This window comes from Monomorium pharaonis, chromosome 4, assembly GCF_013373865.1.
Source record: "Monomorium pharaonis isolate MP-MQ-018 chromosome 4, ASM1337386v2, whole genome shotgun sequence".
NCBI lineage: Eukaryota > Metazoa > Arthropoda > Insecta > Hymenoptera > Formicidae > Monomorium > Monomorium pharaonis.
Genome location: NC_050470.1, coordinates 9,383,698 through 9,400,842, shown reverse-complemented (window position 1 = coordinate 9,400,842; position 17,145 = coordinate 9,383,698). Strand labels below are relative to the sequence as shown.

The following is a 17,145-nucleotide window of genomic DNA, read 5'->3' as shown; positions in this document are numbered from 1 at the left end:
AATATTTTTTTTAGTTTTCGCATTCTTTTTTTCACTCGCTTTACGCGATCATATATGTTTCCTGTTTATGATTTAAGGGAGTTAATCACACGGAAATCGCCTCGCGGTTTTACGATTTACAGTGCATTCGTGCTTGTACCCGCTCGTCCATTGATTCGTGGGCGAAAGACGCCTGCAAATCATTCGGTCGCCGTTGTAACGGTGAATTACGCGTCGGGAATTTTCCCTACTTGCGTCCCGATCTAAATCTTAATCGCGAATAAAATACTCGTCGCGGTTGACAGAGTTAGATGCGTATTATAACTGTTCGCTCGAGTTATACTCGTTTACCGGCACTGAGAAAAAGATCAAGTCAAAATATTAGCAGTTCAAAACGTTATTCGCGACGTTCTTTCTTCCTTATTTGTTGGTTAAAAAGAATTTGAGTGTAATAAAATATATATTTTTGTGCGCTGGAAAAAGTCCTACAGGTAAATTTATAAAATGCATTTAGTAATGATTTGTTTGAAATATTTGGTTGCTATAAACAAGTTATAATAATTATAACAATGTTTGATAATTATAAACGTTTCGTTATAATTATATTATTGCATTATAATTATCTTTATAACACATTACGTTCAAATAAAACTATTTCACTATCCAAAGCATTGGATAATTTTGACTAAAATTGAATTATTACACCTAAATCTTTTTCAGTGTGATAATGTTATTATTCTTATTATTCTTATAAATTAGATTACTTGCTAGAAAGAAAATTTTATCTCACTGTATTTAAATAAAAATTTATTCTAATAAAATAAATTTATATCCTACAAATAAATGAAATATCTTATTGTTAGTGCACTTATTGACGAAAGAATTAAATAAATTATAAAGACTTAAATAAATTAATGTAAAATAGGCACAAAAAATTAAATCAGAATCCAAATAAGGTAATGTCACTTTAAAGCCACTGGTTGCTCGTGCGTATATATCAGAATATATTATTTATGTGAATTTACAAAAGTGAAGTGCGGTCTTAAGCTTTGGAACATCTTCAGTACAAGATTGTAAATAATAAAATCTGTTATATATTATAATACATCTCTTAGGTTGCACTATTAATATTTGTCGAGAACACATCTTTTTTCAAAAGACCGCAACGTTTACTTTTGTAAATTTACTTAAATAATATACCCTGAGAGAGAAATGTCGAAATATTAAAAACCAAATATTTCTTGTGAACTTTTTCTTCGATGTTTATTTGTTCTATAAAATATTCTTCGAAATATACTTTTAAAATATATTTCTGTAAAATGTATCTTACTTAAAGAGATAGCACAAATAAAAATAAACAACTTACTTGTTAGAAATAAAACTTTTATTTCATCCTATTTAAATAAACCATTTATTAGAGAAAGATACTTAACTTTTTGTAGAAAATAATGTATATTTTACTCAAAAATTCTATTCCCAAGATATAAACCAATTAATAAAAAAAAAAGAGATAAAATTCCTAGAAATTTCGTCATCACAAATTCTTTTATAACAAATAAATGTCGACGAATACGTCACAAGAAATATTTGGTTTCACACTTTTTTTCCCCATATTCTCGTATATATACACACACACACGAACAGGTGTTGGCTCTGAAGTGGCATTACCAATTTATATTCTGATACAATTAAAACTCGAAAATCGCGCGGTCGCTCCAAGCGGAGCCAGAAATTTCGGTTTATCGTGCTACGCCCGAGGATTATCTTTAATCCGCGGGGTTATCGCACGTCCCGGTCGCGAGCGGAACGGCAGTCGAATCGAGCTCGGATTCGGGAAAGTGTGTGAGCATCGCCACCGTCACCGCGGAACTTCTCCATTTACGCGCGGCGCAGCGTTGCGCGACGAGACGGGACGCGATGCGATGCAATACGCCGGCCGCATCGGGAATGTAGCTCAGCTAAGGTAAGCGTGATGAATTCGTTCGGGCGATCCGTTCGCGAGAGCGTGAATAAAGCGCGTTGCGCCTTGGTATTCCCGGGATACAAACTCTCGTGCCAAGCCGCACAGAACGAATGACTATACGTATGCGCGCATACGTTAATTGCCGGCCGCGCCGAGTTATTATTCTTTCCGTAGGTCTTCCTTTTATTTTGCGAAAGAAACGTTGAGAGATCGCAAACCCAAGACGGCGGATCTTTTAGCGGACAGTCCGTCACGAGAAATCGCCCGCGGTGATTATGTGGAAATTTGAGCATCGTATCGATCCATCCCTCGATCGTTATCAATATTTTCTTCCGGCATCAACCGGTGAAACGACGACGACGGATGATATCGGGAATAACGAACGGGGAGACAGTTCGCTTTCGACGGAATGCGGACAGGGGGGAAACGTATACGGGCAGTTTGTTTCAACTTTTCACGTTGTCGTCGCACATCACGATCGATCGCGAGACGGTCGGGACGACCGTTTCTATTTCTGCAATTGCGATTTATTTTCCATCCGCAGGCGAAACTGCAATCTTAGCGGTTCTATCTCGACTCTCTTATCGAAATAAAAATTTCACCGTTTTTGTGGCGCGCGCACACACACACACACACACACACACACACACTCGCACACTCTCTCCCTCTTTCTTTCTAAGTGGAAATTTTTACTCTTTGCAGGTGGGAGTAACGGCGGATCTCGGGGTCCCTCTCACTTCCGCGACCTGCATGAAGGGCACCAGGTACGAACGTTTCTTGAATAATGTTGAAATGATACAAAAATTAACAATTTATCTTATGTGCAAATATATATATATATATATATATATATATATACTTTATGCAAAATAATATTAAACAAATCTAGATTTCAAAAATAAGTTTAGCCATTATTGAATAGATATAGTTTTTTATATATTATAAATATAGCACAGTAATTAATCCCCGAATTTGAAGGCAATGTTCATAATACCGCAATTATTAATCTCACGCTTGTGTTAAGTCGTCATTATTATCAACCAACATAAGGTAGTAATTATCTTTAAATTCTGTACACAGAAAAAAAGAATATTCTTGTTTTGACAATATCTCCAGTTTCACAACGGAAATCTTGAAATGAGATTATATCGCGTTAAATCAAGAAGATTTACTTGAATGAAGATTTATTGCAAAATTTTATATAGTTTAACCAAGAAAATAATATTCTTGTTATTTAAGAATAATTTCCTTAAATGGAAAAGAAAAATATTGGATAGAAAATACTACATGTTTAAATCGAAGATTATAATTTTCTTAGAATAAAATTATCAAAACAATTATATCATATTTTTAAAATAATACTTATAGTATTGAAATAAGACTATAACATCTTGCAATTCAAGATTTTCAAATTCTTCTAAGAAGATTATATCATTGTTGCTTATATACATATAAAACAAGAATCGCGTTAATTTGAATACATAAGTTTCAATTTGAGAGTAATTTTTCTTCCGTGTATGACAAATTAAAAAAAAGCAATTATACCAAACATTTAATTTTTCCTCTCTCCCCGACCTCTTCCACAGTTCGATTTCAGATCGCGTGAATGCTGAGCGGTTGAACTTGCCAACTTGATTTGCGTCAAATACCACAAGTCCGGGGATTAATGCAGTCGCGGAATCGTGATTAACGCTGTGATGATTTTCCCAACCGTAGATAGGGGTCTCGTGAGAAATGAGGCGGACCGATCATGACGGCCACGTCGCGCGGCAGGGCCCACCGCCCTTCCGGGTGCTGGCCGTCCCCGACAGCATGTACCTGTCGCCGCCAACCCCGGCGCCGCCACCCCCGCGCGCGCCCGAACCTTACAAGGTCGCCCCGACGTCGACGTCCCTCGGCAGGGCGCACCGTCGCTCCAGCTTCGTGATACTCGCCGAGTCCAGCCCGGCGAGTCCGGAACCCGGCGATGCGTCGTCCACCTTGCCGACGGGGAGGGTCTCGCCCTTTCGCGGACGTGGCTTCAAGGGCCCACCCCCTCGCTCAATGTCGAGGCCGCAGTCGCCGGAAGCCGGGGACGGACGTCGACGCAGAGTCGAGCGAAGGGGTAAGTGGTACAGGGATGCGTTATTCGAGTATAATTTGAATCTCTACGATTCCGAATCGCATATACGGACAAATGATATACATAGAAATTATTTTATCGTACATATATTACGGTTCGATAATAATTGTGCTAATTAAAAGTTGTGCCTCAACGATTTGATTGAGAATCTTGTGTGGGTTGCATTTCCCTTGAGTGATCGAGCTTTTATCGAGTTAGACAATTTTTTTAAAATAAACTTTGTTGAGGTATATCGAAGGTATTAAGATAAAATTTAATAGTTTCTTTGACGTTGCGTTTAAGAAATTTTCAAACACTTGAGAGTTCAGACAGCCGAAACATTTAAAGGACGTTATAAAGTTTAAAAGGGGCTGCGATCGGGCTCAAAAAGGTTTCATATATTTTATGTAATACTCTTATGTTGTTAAGGAAAGGATTTTATGTAAAAGTTACTTATCAATTGCTTGTGGAAATTAAAATCTATAGATACAAATTTGCTTTGCCAATAGCGCCGTATAAGCAATATTATTAACACTAGAACAACCGGCATCAAATGTATACTTATTTCTACAATTTTTTGCCTTTATTTTTACCTTCTTTGTTCGTTATTATTTTTAATTTCTATAATACATAAATAATTAATCCGAAAATAAAGAAATCCGGCAAAAATTACCTTAATAAGTAGCTTCCGTAATTTAATCCAGAAATTTGAAACCCGTCACTTTGGGTTCGGTTGTTCTAGTGTCAATGCAAGTTCGTACAAATTGCTTTACGTAGAATCAATAAACCCCGTCAAACGATGTGGTCCCCGCTAAGTCACACACGCTCACGTCCTTGCAGTGTCGGTGTCGCAGCAGAACAGTCCCAGAAGAAGCCTGATACCGCAGCCCACCTACCGCCAACGGTCCACCTCCCTGACGAAGGACAACGACGAGCGCTCGCCGTCGCCGAAGATCGGCCGTCGGGTCGACTCGAGGACGCGGCTGAACGTCTCGGGCTCGCGGGGACGGCTGAACGCGGCCGACTCGAAGTCGCGGCTGAACGACACGAGGACGACGCGACCGAACAGGTCCGACACCCGGGGCCGTGCGAGCCTGAACGAGACTAAGGCCCGCTTCATCTCCAACTCCACCAGCAACCTCGACGGCAACTCGACGACGCGCCGACAGCAGCCGGCGACGAGAGGCTCGACGCGGCTCTCGCCGATCCAGGGCACCCCGACGAAACCGGAGAAGACGGCCGGCAGGTCGAACGTAAGGGGGAAAGACGGTACGAGGCAATCACCCACGAAGACCTCGAGAACGTCGCCGCAGAAGAGCAACGCCGCTGTCACTCGGAAGGAAAGTCGGAGCAGAAGCCCGAGCAAGGAGCGCCTCCTCTCGCCGTCGAAGATACCCCTGAAGGCGAGCAAGGCGACGTCGAACGGCTCGTCGAACGCCGGCAGGTTCATCTCGATGCCCGAGCAGAGCGCGGGGAAGGCCGCGAAGGAGGGCAGAAGCGACAAGCCGAACGGCCAGTCGACCCCGAGGGAAAACGGAGCGGAACACTCCTCGGGCAACGCGGAGGATCTCATAGATCTGTTGAAGCAGACGCCGCAGGCGACCGGCACGTCCAGCGAGCGTCTGGTGAACACGACGACGACCACGGCGGTGCAGCCGTTGAACATCGACACGAACACGCTCCACGCGGAGCGCAACGACGGTACGGCGGCGAGTCTGCCCGACGGAGCGCTCAGGCCCTCGGTCTCTCCCGCGTCCAAGGGCGAGTCGCCGGTGCCCGCCGTGCCGACCGGTCGGAAAGCCTCGCCGTTCAACGGCGAGAGTCAGCCGGTCAGGGCGAGCCAAGCGATTAACCTCGGAAACGAGAGGAAGGACTCGCCCGTCGGCGCGCCGGAGGGCAGCACCGGGGGTCAGCACTCGAAGAACAGCAGCGTCAGTCAGTCCGTGAAGAGCGTCAAGATGAACGACGAGGGTACGGGTCAGCAGCGGTCCAGCAATCAGTCCTCCGCCAATCAGCAGCGTTCCGGCAGGAGGGCCGACGGGAAGGAGGAACCTTCGGATGCCGGTTCAACGGCGGTTCCGGCGGAGGTGAAGGGTGGTTCCACGGGCGACAAGATGCCCACCGTGATGGAGAACTCGAAGGTCGGAGCGGCCGGGGTGGCGGAGACGGCGACAACGACGACGACGACGATGACGAGTAACGCCACGGCGATGAGTAACGGCGCGACGGCGACGACGACGACGACGACGACGACGACGACGACGACGACGAACAACGTCGCGGCGAACAGCAACCACAACGCGAGTGGTGGTGCGGGGGTGAACAGTGAGGCTGTGGTCCGCGGAAGAACGAGGAGGAACGAGAACCGCGGCAGCGACGCGTCCCTGAAGTCGTCCACCGGCGTGTCCACGGACTCGATCGAGAGCGTGAGGTCGACGGACACGGGGGTGAGCGTGAACACGGTGCGGGGGGTGTCCTCGCCGAGGGAGAAGACGGGCGTGCACACGGTGAAGCGGCAGGAGATCGAGACCCTCAGCGGCAACCTCGCCCGCGTCGAGCAGAACGGCGAGCCGGCGTGAGTCTCTCGATTTTTATTTCGTTCGACTGCACATCACGAAAATTAACGCACCTCACGAAAGTGCACGTTTTCCGCACGCAAATACGCCGAGAAGAAAAAAAAATTGTTGTACACGGATAGGATTTTCTCTTAAAAATTACCCTGAAAATCAAGGTAATTGTGGGACAACGTAAACCTTGAAGAATTTTACTATACTTTTGACAAAAGTTACTAAAATTTTAATAAAATTTGGCAAAATTTTGTAAACTTTACTACACTTCTAACAAAACTTTGTCAAATTTTATTAAAATTTTACTAAATTTTAGCAAGTTTTAGTAAATTTTATTAGAAGTATGGTAAAATTCTTCAAGGTTTACGTTGTCTCACAATTACCACGATTTTCAGGATAATTTTTGAGAGAAAATTCTCTCCGTGTAGAAATCACTAGAACTTATAATCATTTTTAGCTCCAATCGTATTTTTGCAATTATTCAACGATATAAATTACAATCTTAAGGTTCTCATAATCGTAATATTGATTCATGCAAATATCTTATGATATAGTTGCAATAACTAAATAAAATAAAATAAAGACGGATATTTTAATGCTGTAAGTTGTATTATAAAACAACAGTTTAAGCATATGATTATTTTGTCAATATTATAGTAATAATTACTATAAAAGTGATAATCCTGACTATAATAATTCGACTATGCAATTACCACACATTTTTTTCTCAATGCACAACGTTGTAATTAAGAGATACTTTTTAATTAAGCAGCTACTTCGAAAGTAGCTAAAAAAATTATCTTTTTATTCCGTCCGACTTGAGAAATCTTTAGGATACATCGTAAAATGATTTCACGCTTCAAATAAAACGGAAAATTAATTTCTTAGAATTTCTTAAAGTTGTTCTTACGAGATATCTCGTTAAAGTCATTGTTAGTTTATTTGTATGTTAACGTTTAAACTTTGAATGAACAATGTAAGAACGATACAAGTGCACTTTTTAACTGGGTTTCCCATTTCCATTCCAGACTGTCTTCCTTTTCTTCTCCTTTGTTCTTCGTTCTTTATTTGAAATTAGAAGCTCTGTAATTAAGCGCAATCAATGTCAAAGAGATTAATAGCACGCAGCTAAAAAACACACATGTAACGCGTAGACGATTAATAACGTTAATTCATTATACGATAATTATGCGTTGTCGAGCAACGGCAAAAATGCGTCGTAATACAAAATACATATATTTCTATGAATTTTTAACGACAAAGCACGACTGGTCGATCGATTGAATTTACAAATCTCCCTGATTTGCACGAGTCGCGTGATGCGCTGATTGAAGTTTTTTTTTTACACGCGTGAGTTCATCTGCTACTTCGCGTTGTTTCCGCCCACGCGATCGATAAAAAAAGATCCTAAAACTATCTGATCTGGATTGCGCTCCGAACAACGGTCGTAATCAGAAGATCGCGAGATGAAACTTTTGCGGAATCGGAACTGCACGGCAACGAGGCATCGCTCTCTATTAAATGAATGAAAAACTCTTTCGTGACGCGATTGTTTTATTAAAGGAATAGCGTAGCGTACTCCGGGAATCTCATCGTCATCTCTAAGCAATCCTCGACTCTCACGTGCTCAACCACTCTGGCTCGAAACTTGATTTTAATTTTTTCGCTAGGGGCCACGTTCGAGCGAGCCACTTACTTGATTCCTGAAAGTTCTTCCGAAACTTTCTAGACAACTGCAAGAGTGTATGTCTGTCCGGGCAAGTGTACAAGCTATTTTTAAATCTGGATTCCAAGCACCCGGAGTCTCGAGCCTTGTGCGGATATAGAATTAGGTTTACTTATTCACTCGGAATATGTGTATGTGTGTGTGTGTGTGTGTATGATTATTAGGCTCAGCTTTCGGATTATGCTTGCTTTTATTCGCTTCGCTCGATTTGCTCGGACGAAATTTCTTTCGATATAAATCTGAGATTGTTTTAAAGTACGGTTTTACAACATGATTAGTCGCGCAGTATTTTCACCGCGCCGTAATAACGACCTAACAAATCAGGGCTTCTCCCTTATCGCGCTACCACGCAGCTTTGGCCAGAAGCTTATAGAGGGAGTTTATTAGGCCACAACAAATCCAACTGTTTGCAAATTACATGCAAATAGTAAATCCATAAGATATCTTATTGTACACTGATAGAAAAATGTGTTGTATTTGCGACTATAATTGCGTAATAAAATAATTATAGTTAGAAATATCATTTTTATAGTAATTATTACTATAATATTACCCTATAATAGTAACCATACGGTATATTTTAAAGGTGTATAATTTATAATACCATTTCTTTCATAATTGGCATCATTATAAGTATATGAATATTATTACTACTATTATTGTAACAGTTACAAGTGATATTCTTGACTATAATTACTTTACTGCAATTATAGTCACAAATACAACACATTTTTTTTATTAGTGTACTTTTAGCAAGTATACAACGGGAGACTAACACGAGTCCATAGTTTTATATACATGCATTGATACACAGAGAGAGATTTCTTAACAAACCGTTTTGTTCGACTATTCTAAAGTACATATTTCTTAGTTTCTAATAAATTTTATTAAATCTAAAGAAATCTGTGTAAAATTTATTAAAACCAAAGAAATATACGCTTTGGAATAGTCGAACTGTTTATTAAATCTAAAGAAATCTTTCTCTCTGTGTAGAAAAAGATTCAGATACTAGATTCAAATAAATAGTTATTTGAATGGTACCAATAACAAATTTTATAAAAAGTAAATAATATTTATTTCAGATAAGTAATAATTTAGAAAGTGTTAATTGTACGAAATAAATATTATTTATTTTTTATCAAATTTCTTATTGGTACTATTCAAATAATTATTTATTTGAGGCAAGGTCTAGGGGCAAGATCCCCCTTAGGAAAATTTACTTTAAACAAAGTTAAAGTTTTCAAAATTACTTTACAAATCTAAAAATTTACTAAAGAAATTTTTAGGTAATTTAAGGTATGTATATAATAAAAGGTTAATCCAAAGTAATTCAAGCCTTTTCCCAAGGGTCTGTACAAAAATTTATCACCTCTTGGGCTCATTTGTCGCAATTCGCCGGCGAATGTCATGCCCCGGCCGAGTCTGCGCGTTTTATTACGCGGCATGTCCGCGTATCGAGTTTCTGACGGATGTATACACGTGTTAGCTCGCGTTGTACCTACCGTGTGCGCGACGTTGCAGTAATTTCGCGTAATATCCGAAAGCAAATAGCAGGGTTTACCGCGCGGTTATTTAATTTATCCGTTTCCAGTCTAATGCCCCTCACACGACGACGCGACTCGCCCTGAGCTTAATTGCGATCGCGTGATTTAGGGGGTTCCGAGTGACTCCCAAGGTGACAATTAATTTAGGCAGCTCGCCCGTCGGCCGATTCGTCATATGTGACCGCAGACGTCGTCGCTTCTCAGAAATCTGATAATCAGACAGATCCGCGCTAAATACCATCGACTTACGTTTGATAATGTCGGTTATTCCGATAAAACTATAAGTATAAAGTATTATTACCCCAGTGAGAAATAGTACATCGAATCAACATCGAAATGATGATTTCGATGTCGATTCGACGTCGAATTGATGTCGAATTCATTATCGTTTCTCGGTGGAACAGAAAACTGGAGCTACAAGATTACATGAATTCCCCCTCCTAAATTACGAAATCGTTAGGTTAATATAATAATTCTAAGCGCTTTCTGCTTTCGTGCCACTTTTTAGACATTATTTATATACTAACAATGTATATGTATAACGATTTCTCCCGACCGCGAGTTTACGTAAGTTATTCGCTCGAATGGTAACTCGAAGAACCTCTCGGTCCTTCTTTTCGATCTTTTCTGACGTTTTAGATCTGTATCGTCCTTGTATCCTGCCGTGTAAACAGCGCGAGTTTCGCGGTTACTAAATCCTTCTAATAAATCACGTCACTCCGTGCTAGTATCTATATTTATTCGCCGACACGGAGATAGATGCGATATCGTCCATTTGAATAAAAAAAAAATCTAGAGAGTCTCCTCCCCCCCCCCGGTAATTGATTCCAAACTCGCAGATCGGCCAGTCGCGACGACGCGACTTTATTGTCGCGGATCGCGCCCGTGAAAAGACGTACCTACGCGCACCCGCGGAAAGTTTTTCGCCACGCCAGCCAAGACACGAACAGGCCTACGAGGAAGTTCCTACCCGTCCTATCTACAGCGAGCGCGAGATTCAAGAGTTCCTTCACCCCGGGGCTAGTTATAAACCTCCACCTTCTTCGGCCGGAGCGGCCGAGGTGTGTCTATCGATCGCGCCGGGATTTACATCGACGAGCTGGCCGGCGTGGGCTAGCTCGGGGGGATAATAAATTACAATCCCCGAACCATCCTTCTTCGCCGTCATAATGGCCGCCGTCCCGGGACAGGGTGTTTCAATAACAATACACATTCGACGGTCCGTCCGCCCTCTTCAAAGTATCATGGGATCAACATGGGCGATTGGCGTTTATCACGTTTACGTATCGGCGCCGATCACGTAAATATTTGAGATATTCCATTTCAAAACGCCCGCATCATGAAATTGCGAAACAATACGGTTTGATTAATTGAAAACGAATGAAATAAAATAAACTGGCGAATATATTTCGCGATCCCCGGATGAAAATCCCCATTTTTGCGCAAAACGCCGAACGTCTTTTACTAATTGGTCGATTTTATTACTAAAATCCACTTACGGTTAAATCGATTCCGCGGATGATCTCGATAAGGTTTTGAAAACTTCGGTTTCACCCGCTTTCTGAATAATCGGCTCATTTGGCTTTTCCCCGCGGCCATCTTCGAAATTAGGTTTTAATGAATAATTGATGGAGCCGCGCCAGATCCGCTGAAGGTACGTTGCACCTCATTCATTATTTATTAACAACTACACGTTAGGTCTGCGTGCGTCGATCAATTAGGACATCGGCGGCGATCAGTTCCTCAACGTCGTCGAACCCGCGTCGAGCCGCGCGTTGCACAACCCGGCGCGTGCGATTATTATTCCCGTAATTGCATGGAGATTAAATTCTTTCCGCGCGAGGGCCTCCCGCGCCGTAATTTTCGCCGGGTGATATTATTACCGGTCCGCGTTACGTCCCAATGACTCACGAGACCGCAGTAGCGTGACGGTGTCGTAAGCGCTCTACGCCAACGCCAACCGTATTACGAACATAACTTAATCTTCTCGCGAAACAAATCCCGGAAATTTTTCGAATAACCGCACGCTCCGGTTTGAGATCCTCGCCGATTCGCGACATAACGCGATAATCTTGGAAGGGGTGCACCCCGCTATCAAAATAGCCTCCTATAAGAAAATTTCGTGTCTACGAATTGATCACGTATATGATTACAAAACTATGAAACTTTTTTAATCCTCTTTTCCCGCGTGAAAGACCATTTGTCTTGCTTCTGATCGTGATCGCGAAATGTGTTGCGTGTAGATTTTGAAGGAACGCATCACTTCGCGGTATGAGGAAGATGTATTTTTAATCGAGAGAAGAAAGATAATAAAGAAAAAAAATTCTAACAGGAATTCAATATACAAAGAAGAAAAGAGAAGAGCTAATGATACTTTTTTTCTCTACAATCGATAAATTAAGTCAGCAAGTTTGTATTAAAAAATTTTAAGATTTCAAAATATTCCAGTAAGAAAATTTTCTGTCATATCGTTATTGCGACAAATGAAAGCAATGTGTATTCGTGTATTTTATTATATTTTACTCTCTAAATTTCTTAGAGTGAAAAAAATACTGCCACTACAATTTTTCGAGTGATTTTCCACTCCATAAGTGTTAAAATTCACTGTAATAAATTGAATTTTCCACTCCAATAAGAGTTATTTTTTAAGTAATTTTCCACTCCAATAAAAGTTAAAAATTCACTCTATTAGAGTAAAGTCTTACTGAATAGAAAATCACTCGAAAAATTGTAGCGACAGTATTTTTTTCATTCTAAGAAATTTAGAGAGTAATTTATTTCTTTAATGATCCAGAGACACGCAGTACACAACGCTATTTATGCAATTTTATTACTGCCAATTACAAATATATTTAATAAATTCTTTCTACTGTTTAATTAAAAAAGTTCGATCGATAAGTATAATATTCTTTAAATTCAAATTTTAATTCTAAACTATCTAAAAGAATGCAAGAACATTTTTCCTGAAGTTATTTTAAGCAATGTAAAAATAATTTATATTTCTGTCTTTGAGAGTTATCTTTTTCCCCTTTTAAAGAAATTTCATCCAAACAATTTGCTGGATAAAAAAAAGTGGATATGAATACGAAAGTCCATCCCTGTATCTAACGACTGATCTCGCACGCGAGCCAACGCGCTTGCGATCTCACGTTGACTTTTGCGGAACGCCATAACTTCTTTTCGCCACGAAGATATGTCGCGTCGTAGAAAATGCAATGCGTGATCGTTTACACCTGAAATATGGCGTTCTACTTTCCTTATGAACGATTTCCTCCACGTATTTCTCTACGACGTGAGAAGATACAACGGTATATTCTTTCCATCGAATTTTCCATCATCCTTACGCGAAACTCAATCTTCACTGACAGTTTAATGCGTTTGGGTGACAGTTTTATTATTCTTTCTTTTTTTAGAGTTACAGTTTTTACAAGTTCATACTCTTTCGGGAACAATTGACACTTGAAAGACTAATGTATTTTCTTTCGCGAGCGATAATCGATTGGGCTTGTTCTGCAAATAAGAATCGATCACTGGAACTTTTAGAGGTGAGGGGAAGAAAGGGTGTCTCTACTCGACACTGTTGTATAAGAAGAAGTGCTTTCATGAAAGTCAGATTACACCTGAAGAAAAATGGAACTAATTTGAGACGGTAAGAATTAAGGTGCAGAACCAACTTATCGGAGAGTGATTCGTCTAATTGTGAATCAGGGTAAACCGCTGCCCACGAATTTGCACACTAATGGCATAATAGCCAGCCGGTAGATACTAAATCTCGCTAGTAATTCACAACGATATCTACGTGATTAAATTACTGCTGGCTGGCAATTTTTATTCACTTTCTTGAACTCAGAAAAAAACAGCCACCTTCAAAATTAAAAAGTAAATAATGATGCCTTGGTTAATATTATTTAAATTAACAATTACCATGTGTAATTATATTTCCATCAGATATCAAAGTATCTTCAAACTTTTATTTAATCTTATCGATATAATTAAGATTGAAATAATTCATATCTTTCTTTTACATTTCTAATAATATTATTATGCTTTGTATAAATCAAATGTAATAAAAATATTATAACCCGTTTTGATAAAAATTTTACCTTTGGTACATTTATTTCATGCATATCTCATTCTCGCTCTAGCGCATCTTGAGCTGCAGAATCGAACCGAAGATATCTTTCACGTGGGGTTGCGGAACGGTAACTCGGCCTTTTTCAAGCCCGAGGATCGAGCGGATCCTTCTCCTTTCCTCAGGCGCGCGGGCGCGACAATCGGCGCGAATTAGGGGAAGAGTGCCCTCGCGCGCGGGGGCTCACTTGGGCTGGTCGTGGTGGCTATAAAGAGAAACGAGAGCACACAGACGGAGCGAGTGAAATACGGGTGGTGGTCGCGAGTCGACCTTGGCCGCACGCGACGCGACGCGGCGCGACGCGCCGCGCCGCGACGCCTCTCCGGTCACTTGCCACGTTACGTCGATTTTCGGCCGTGCCGACCCTCCCTCGCGGCACGTGCCGCGCGATTTATCCGGCACGTCGGTTCCCGTTTGGGTCCGTCGATTTGAGACTCACCTAATAGTCCGGAAGTGATCGGCGAGTTTTTTCGCTCGTTGAGGCAGCGATCGATTTTTTTCGCTCGTCCAGTCACCGTCCCTCCCCGTTCAGGATATAATTTCTCGATTTTTCGCAAAAAAGGACAAACAGACGGGAGCGGTGTTGAACAACCGCATAGGAGGATTAATGCATTCGAAAGAATGCGGCGGGGCATCACGTGCTCCTTCTCTCTCGCATCACGCGATAATCCGATTTAGCCGGCCGATCCGCGGTCCCGTTGAGTCATACGCGGCGTTCGGGAATAATCCAGGTACAAGCACCTTTTTATATACATGTATAGATACGTCCGAACGTGTAGATATTTTTGGAAACGCGCGGCATATCGATTGCGGTATTAAATCTCCACTTAAGTTAATGAAAGTCGAATTTCGGGTATGGAAAATGCTTGTGAGGCTGTCTTAAAATATCTTATATGTTAAAATCAAGATTCCGACAAAGAAGGAATAAGTTTTTAATATAATCCGACAAGTTTTTCAAGTTTCGTCCGATCGTCGCGGCGTTGACTTTTCTACTTTCTGAAATCACGTAATTGTAATTGTCACGAGAGAAATATAAGTTTCTTTTTAATTTAAAGAAAGGATTTGCTTTTTCTACATTATTAATGTATTTATTATACATTCCTTCAGAACCGTATGCGGCGTCGATCTAATTCTGTTACTTCGGTCTCCATGTAAACCACTTAATTTCGCATGTGCCTCGCCTTCGCTTTATTAACGTACGGTTGCAGTTGCTTTTTTATGTGAACTAGTAGCCCATTTCCCACAATTCGACATAATTGAGCCGTTGATCCTCCGATAACGCGCGGGAAACGGTATTATTCACGGTATATGCATCGTGCGGCGCGAAAAACATTAGACGCGAGAGTGCGTTATTAAAGATCGAGCGAAACATAATTTCAATGTAATTTGCATGTAGCGTTATATGCAATTCACCTCCTTCGCGGATCCGCGTTCTACCTTTGCTCCTTTTCTTCAGAGTTTAATCGCCCCTCTTCGCATGTTAAACTAATTGCATCCTCGACATCCTCGTGACCGACAACGGAACGTTAGTGTCAGGGAGACGTATCGGCTCTTGTTAATCCTGTTAATCGATACGGGAGTTTTTATATGCTCTTCGTGGATTTACTATATATAATATATACAAAATTCGATTATATTTACGTGCGTGGTTTTATTTACAATTTGACAATTGCGTAAAAATATTAATACACTTGAGATTAGCTCGCTTTCTTGCAGGACGAGATCGAGTACCTCGAGTTTTCAATTTCTTCCTCACCTTTCTGTCCACATTGGTGCACTGAGAAAAAAATGTTGTTAATTTGACTAAATTTTTCAACTAGATTAAATTTCTTTAATACATGTATTTATGTAATTAACTTAAATACATAAAATACTTGAACTTCAATTTAAGTATTTATACATTTGACTGAAATACGCAAATAGTTGAATTAAAGAAATTTAATAATGTTGAAAAATTCAGTCAAATCAAGAACTTTTTTTTCTCAGTGTGCATCCGGGCATTGATTAAGTTAATATTAATCGATGGGAAGACTATTTTTAATCCGTAGACAGCATCGGGCGGGCTATAAATAAACGAGAGTCGCACGCATTTTTATTTTGCATGCCGCGGCAGTTAGGAGCACGGAATTGCAAGTGGTTTGCATTATTAATTCGTTTGCATTAATAACGCGGAATTTTTGTCGGAGAGAGTAACAAGTAGATTATATTACAGATAAATACGAGTTTGCGCGTTACAGGATTGAGCATATCAGTGTCCTTCGTTTTCTTACGTTATTATTAATGTCAGAAATTCATATCTTTCGATGTGATCGTTAAATGAAAAGAATTCGTTTAATGACATACTAAGGAAAATTCATTTTCAGGCCCTCAACGCATACTTATTAATGCGATTGATTGTGATAGCGACGAAAAGCTCCCGCGTTGCTTCCGAGTGCAGTATAATATTAAAAAATGTGCACGAAATTTGCGAACAAGCATAAAACGTTCTGTTGGTGTCACGATCTTTCGTGCATGTTCACTTATTAATTTTGCTTGTCACGTTGCCATCGCAATTCAAATGTACGCCCATTTCGGGCTGTAATAGAATTTATAATTCACGTATTCTTATCGTTATCAGTTTCTGCCAAACTGAGAAAATGTCATATTCATTATGTTTATGAGATGGAATAAGGGTAATCAACTTTTTCCCCAAGACGGAAACGTGAAGAATAGAAAAACTTTTGCATTAATTTTCACTTTTTACATTTCCATTCTACACACAAAAAATACTGCTAAGAAAAACGCTCAATTTATTTTCTTTCCAGTAAGTAACGGTTTATCTTTCAAGCACAAATATTTTCTTGATAATTCTCTTAAAATTCTAAATCATAAATACTCGTCACATATTTAAAAAAAACTCATTATTATATTCTAAAAAAAGTATTTCAAAAAATATTATAAAATTGTATCTCGAAGAAAATTCAGAATAATAAGCACAAATCAAATTTTTTAACTTTACACTTATGATTAAAGTGTTAAATTATCAGGATTCATACATTTGAAATAAATTTTATGATAAACATAAAATATTTGAAATTAAAATGTATTTTTAGTAATTGTTTAAATTTATTTTTAGTAAAATATTACTTGTTTC

At 40.2% G+C, this 17,145-nt stretch overlaps 1 protein-coding gene across 2 annotated transcripts in view; it reads left to right on the top strand.

The window, feature by feature from the left end:
* Window positions 1–17,145, top strand: part of LOC105831130 (serine-rich adhesin for platelets) — a 44,374-nt gene that overhangs the window by 12,905 nt on the left and 14,324 nt on the right. For both annotated transcript variants that reach the window (XM_036285300.1, XM_036285301.1), the window contains exons 2-4: window positions 2,645–2,706; window positions 3,659–4,046; window positions 4,884–6,618. In XM_036285300.1, coding sequence (XP_036141193.1) covers window positions 3,677–4,046; window positions 4,884–6,618 — 2,105 coding nt within the window. In that variant the 5' untranslated portion in view covers window positions 2,645–2,706; window positions 3,659–3,676. The remainder of the gene's footprint in view (window positions 1–2,644; window positions 2,707–3,658; window positions 4,047–4,883; window positions 6,619–17,145) is intronic.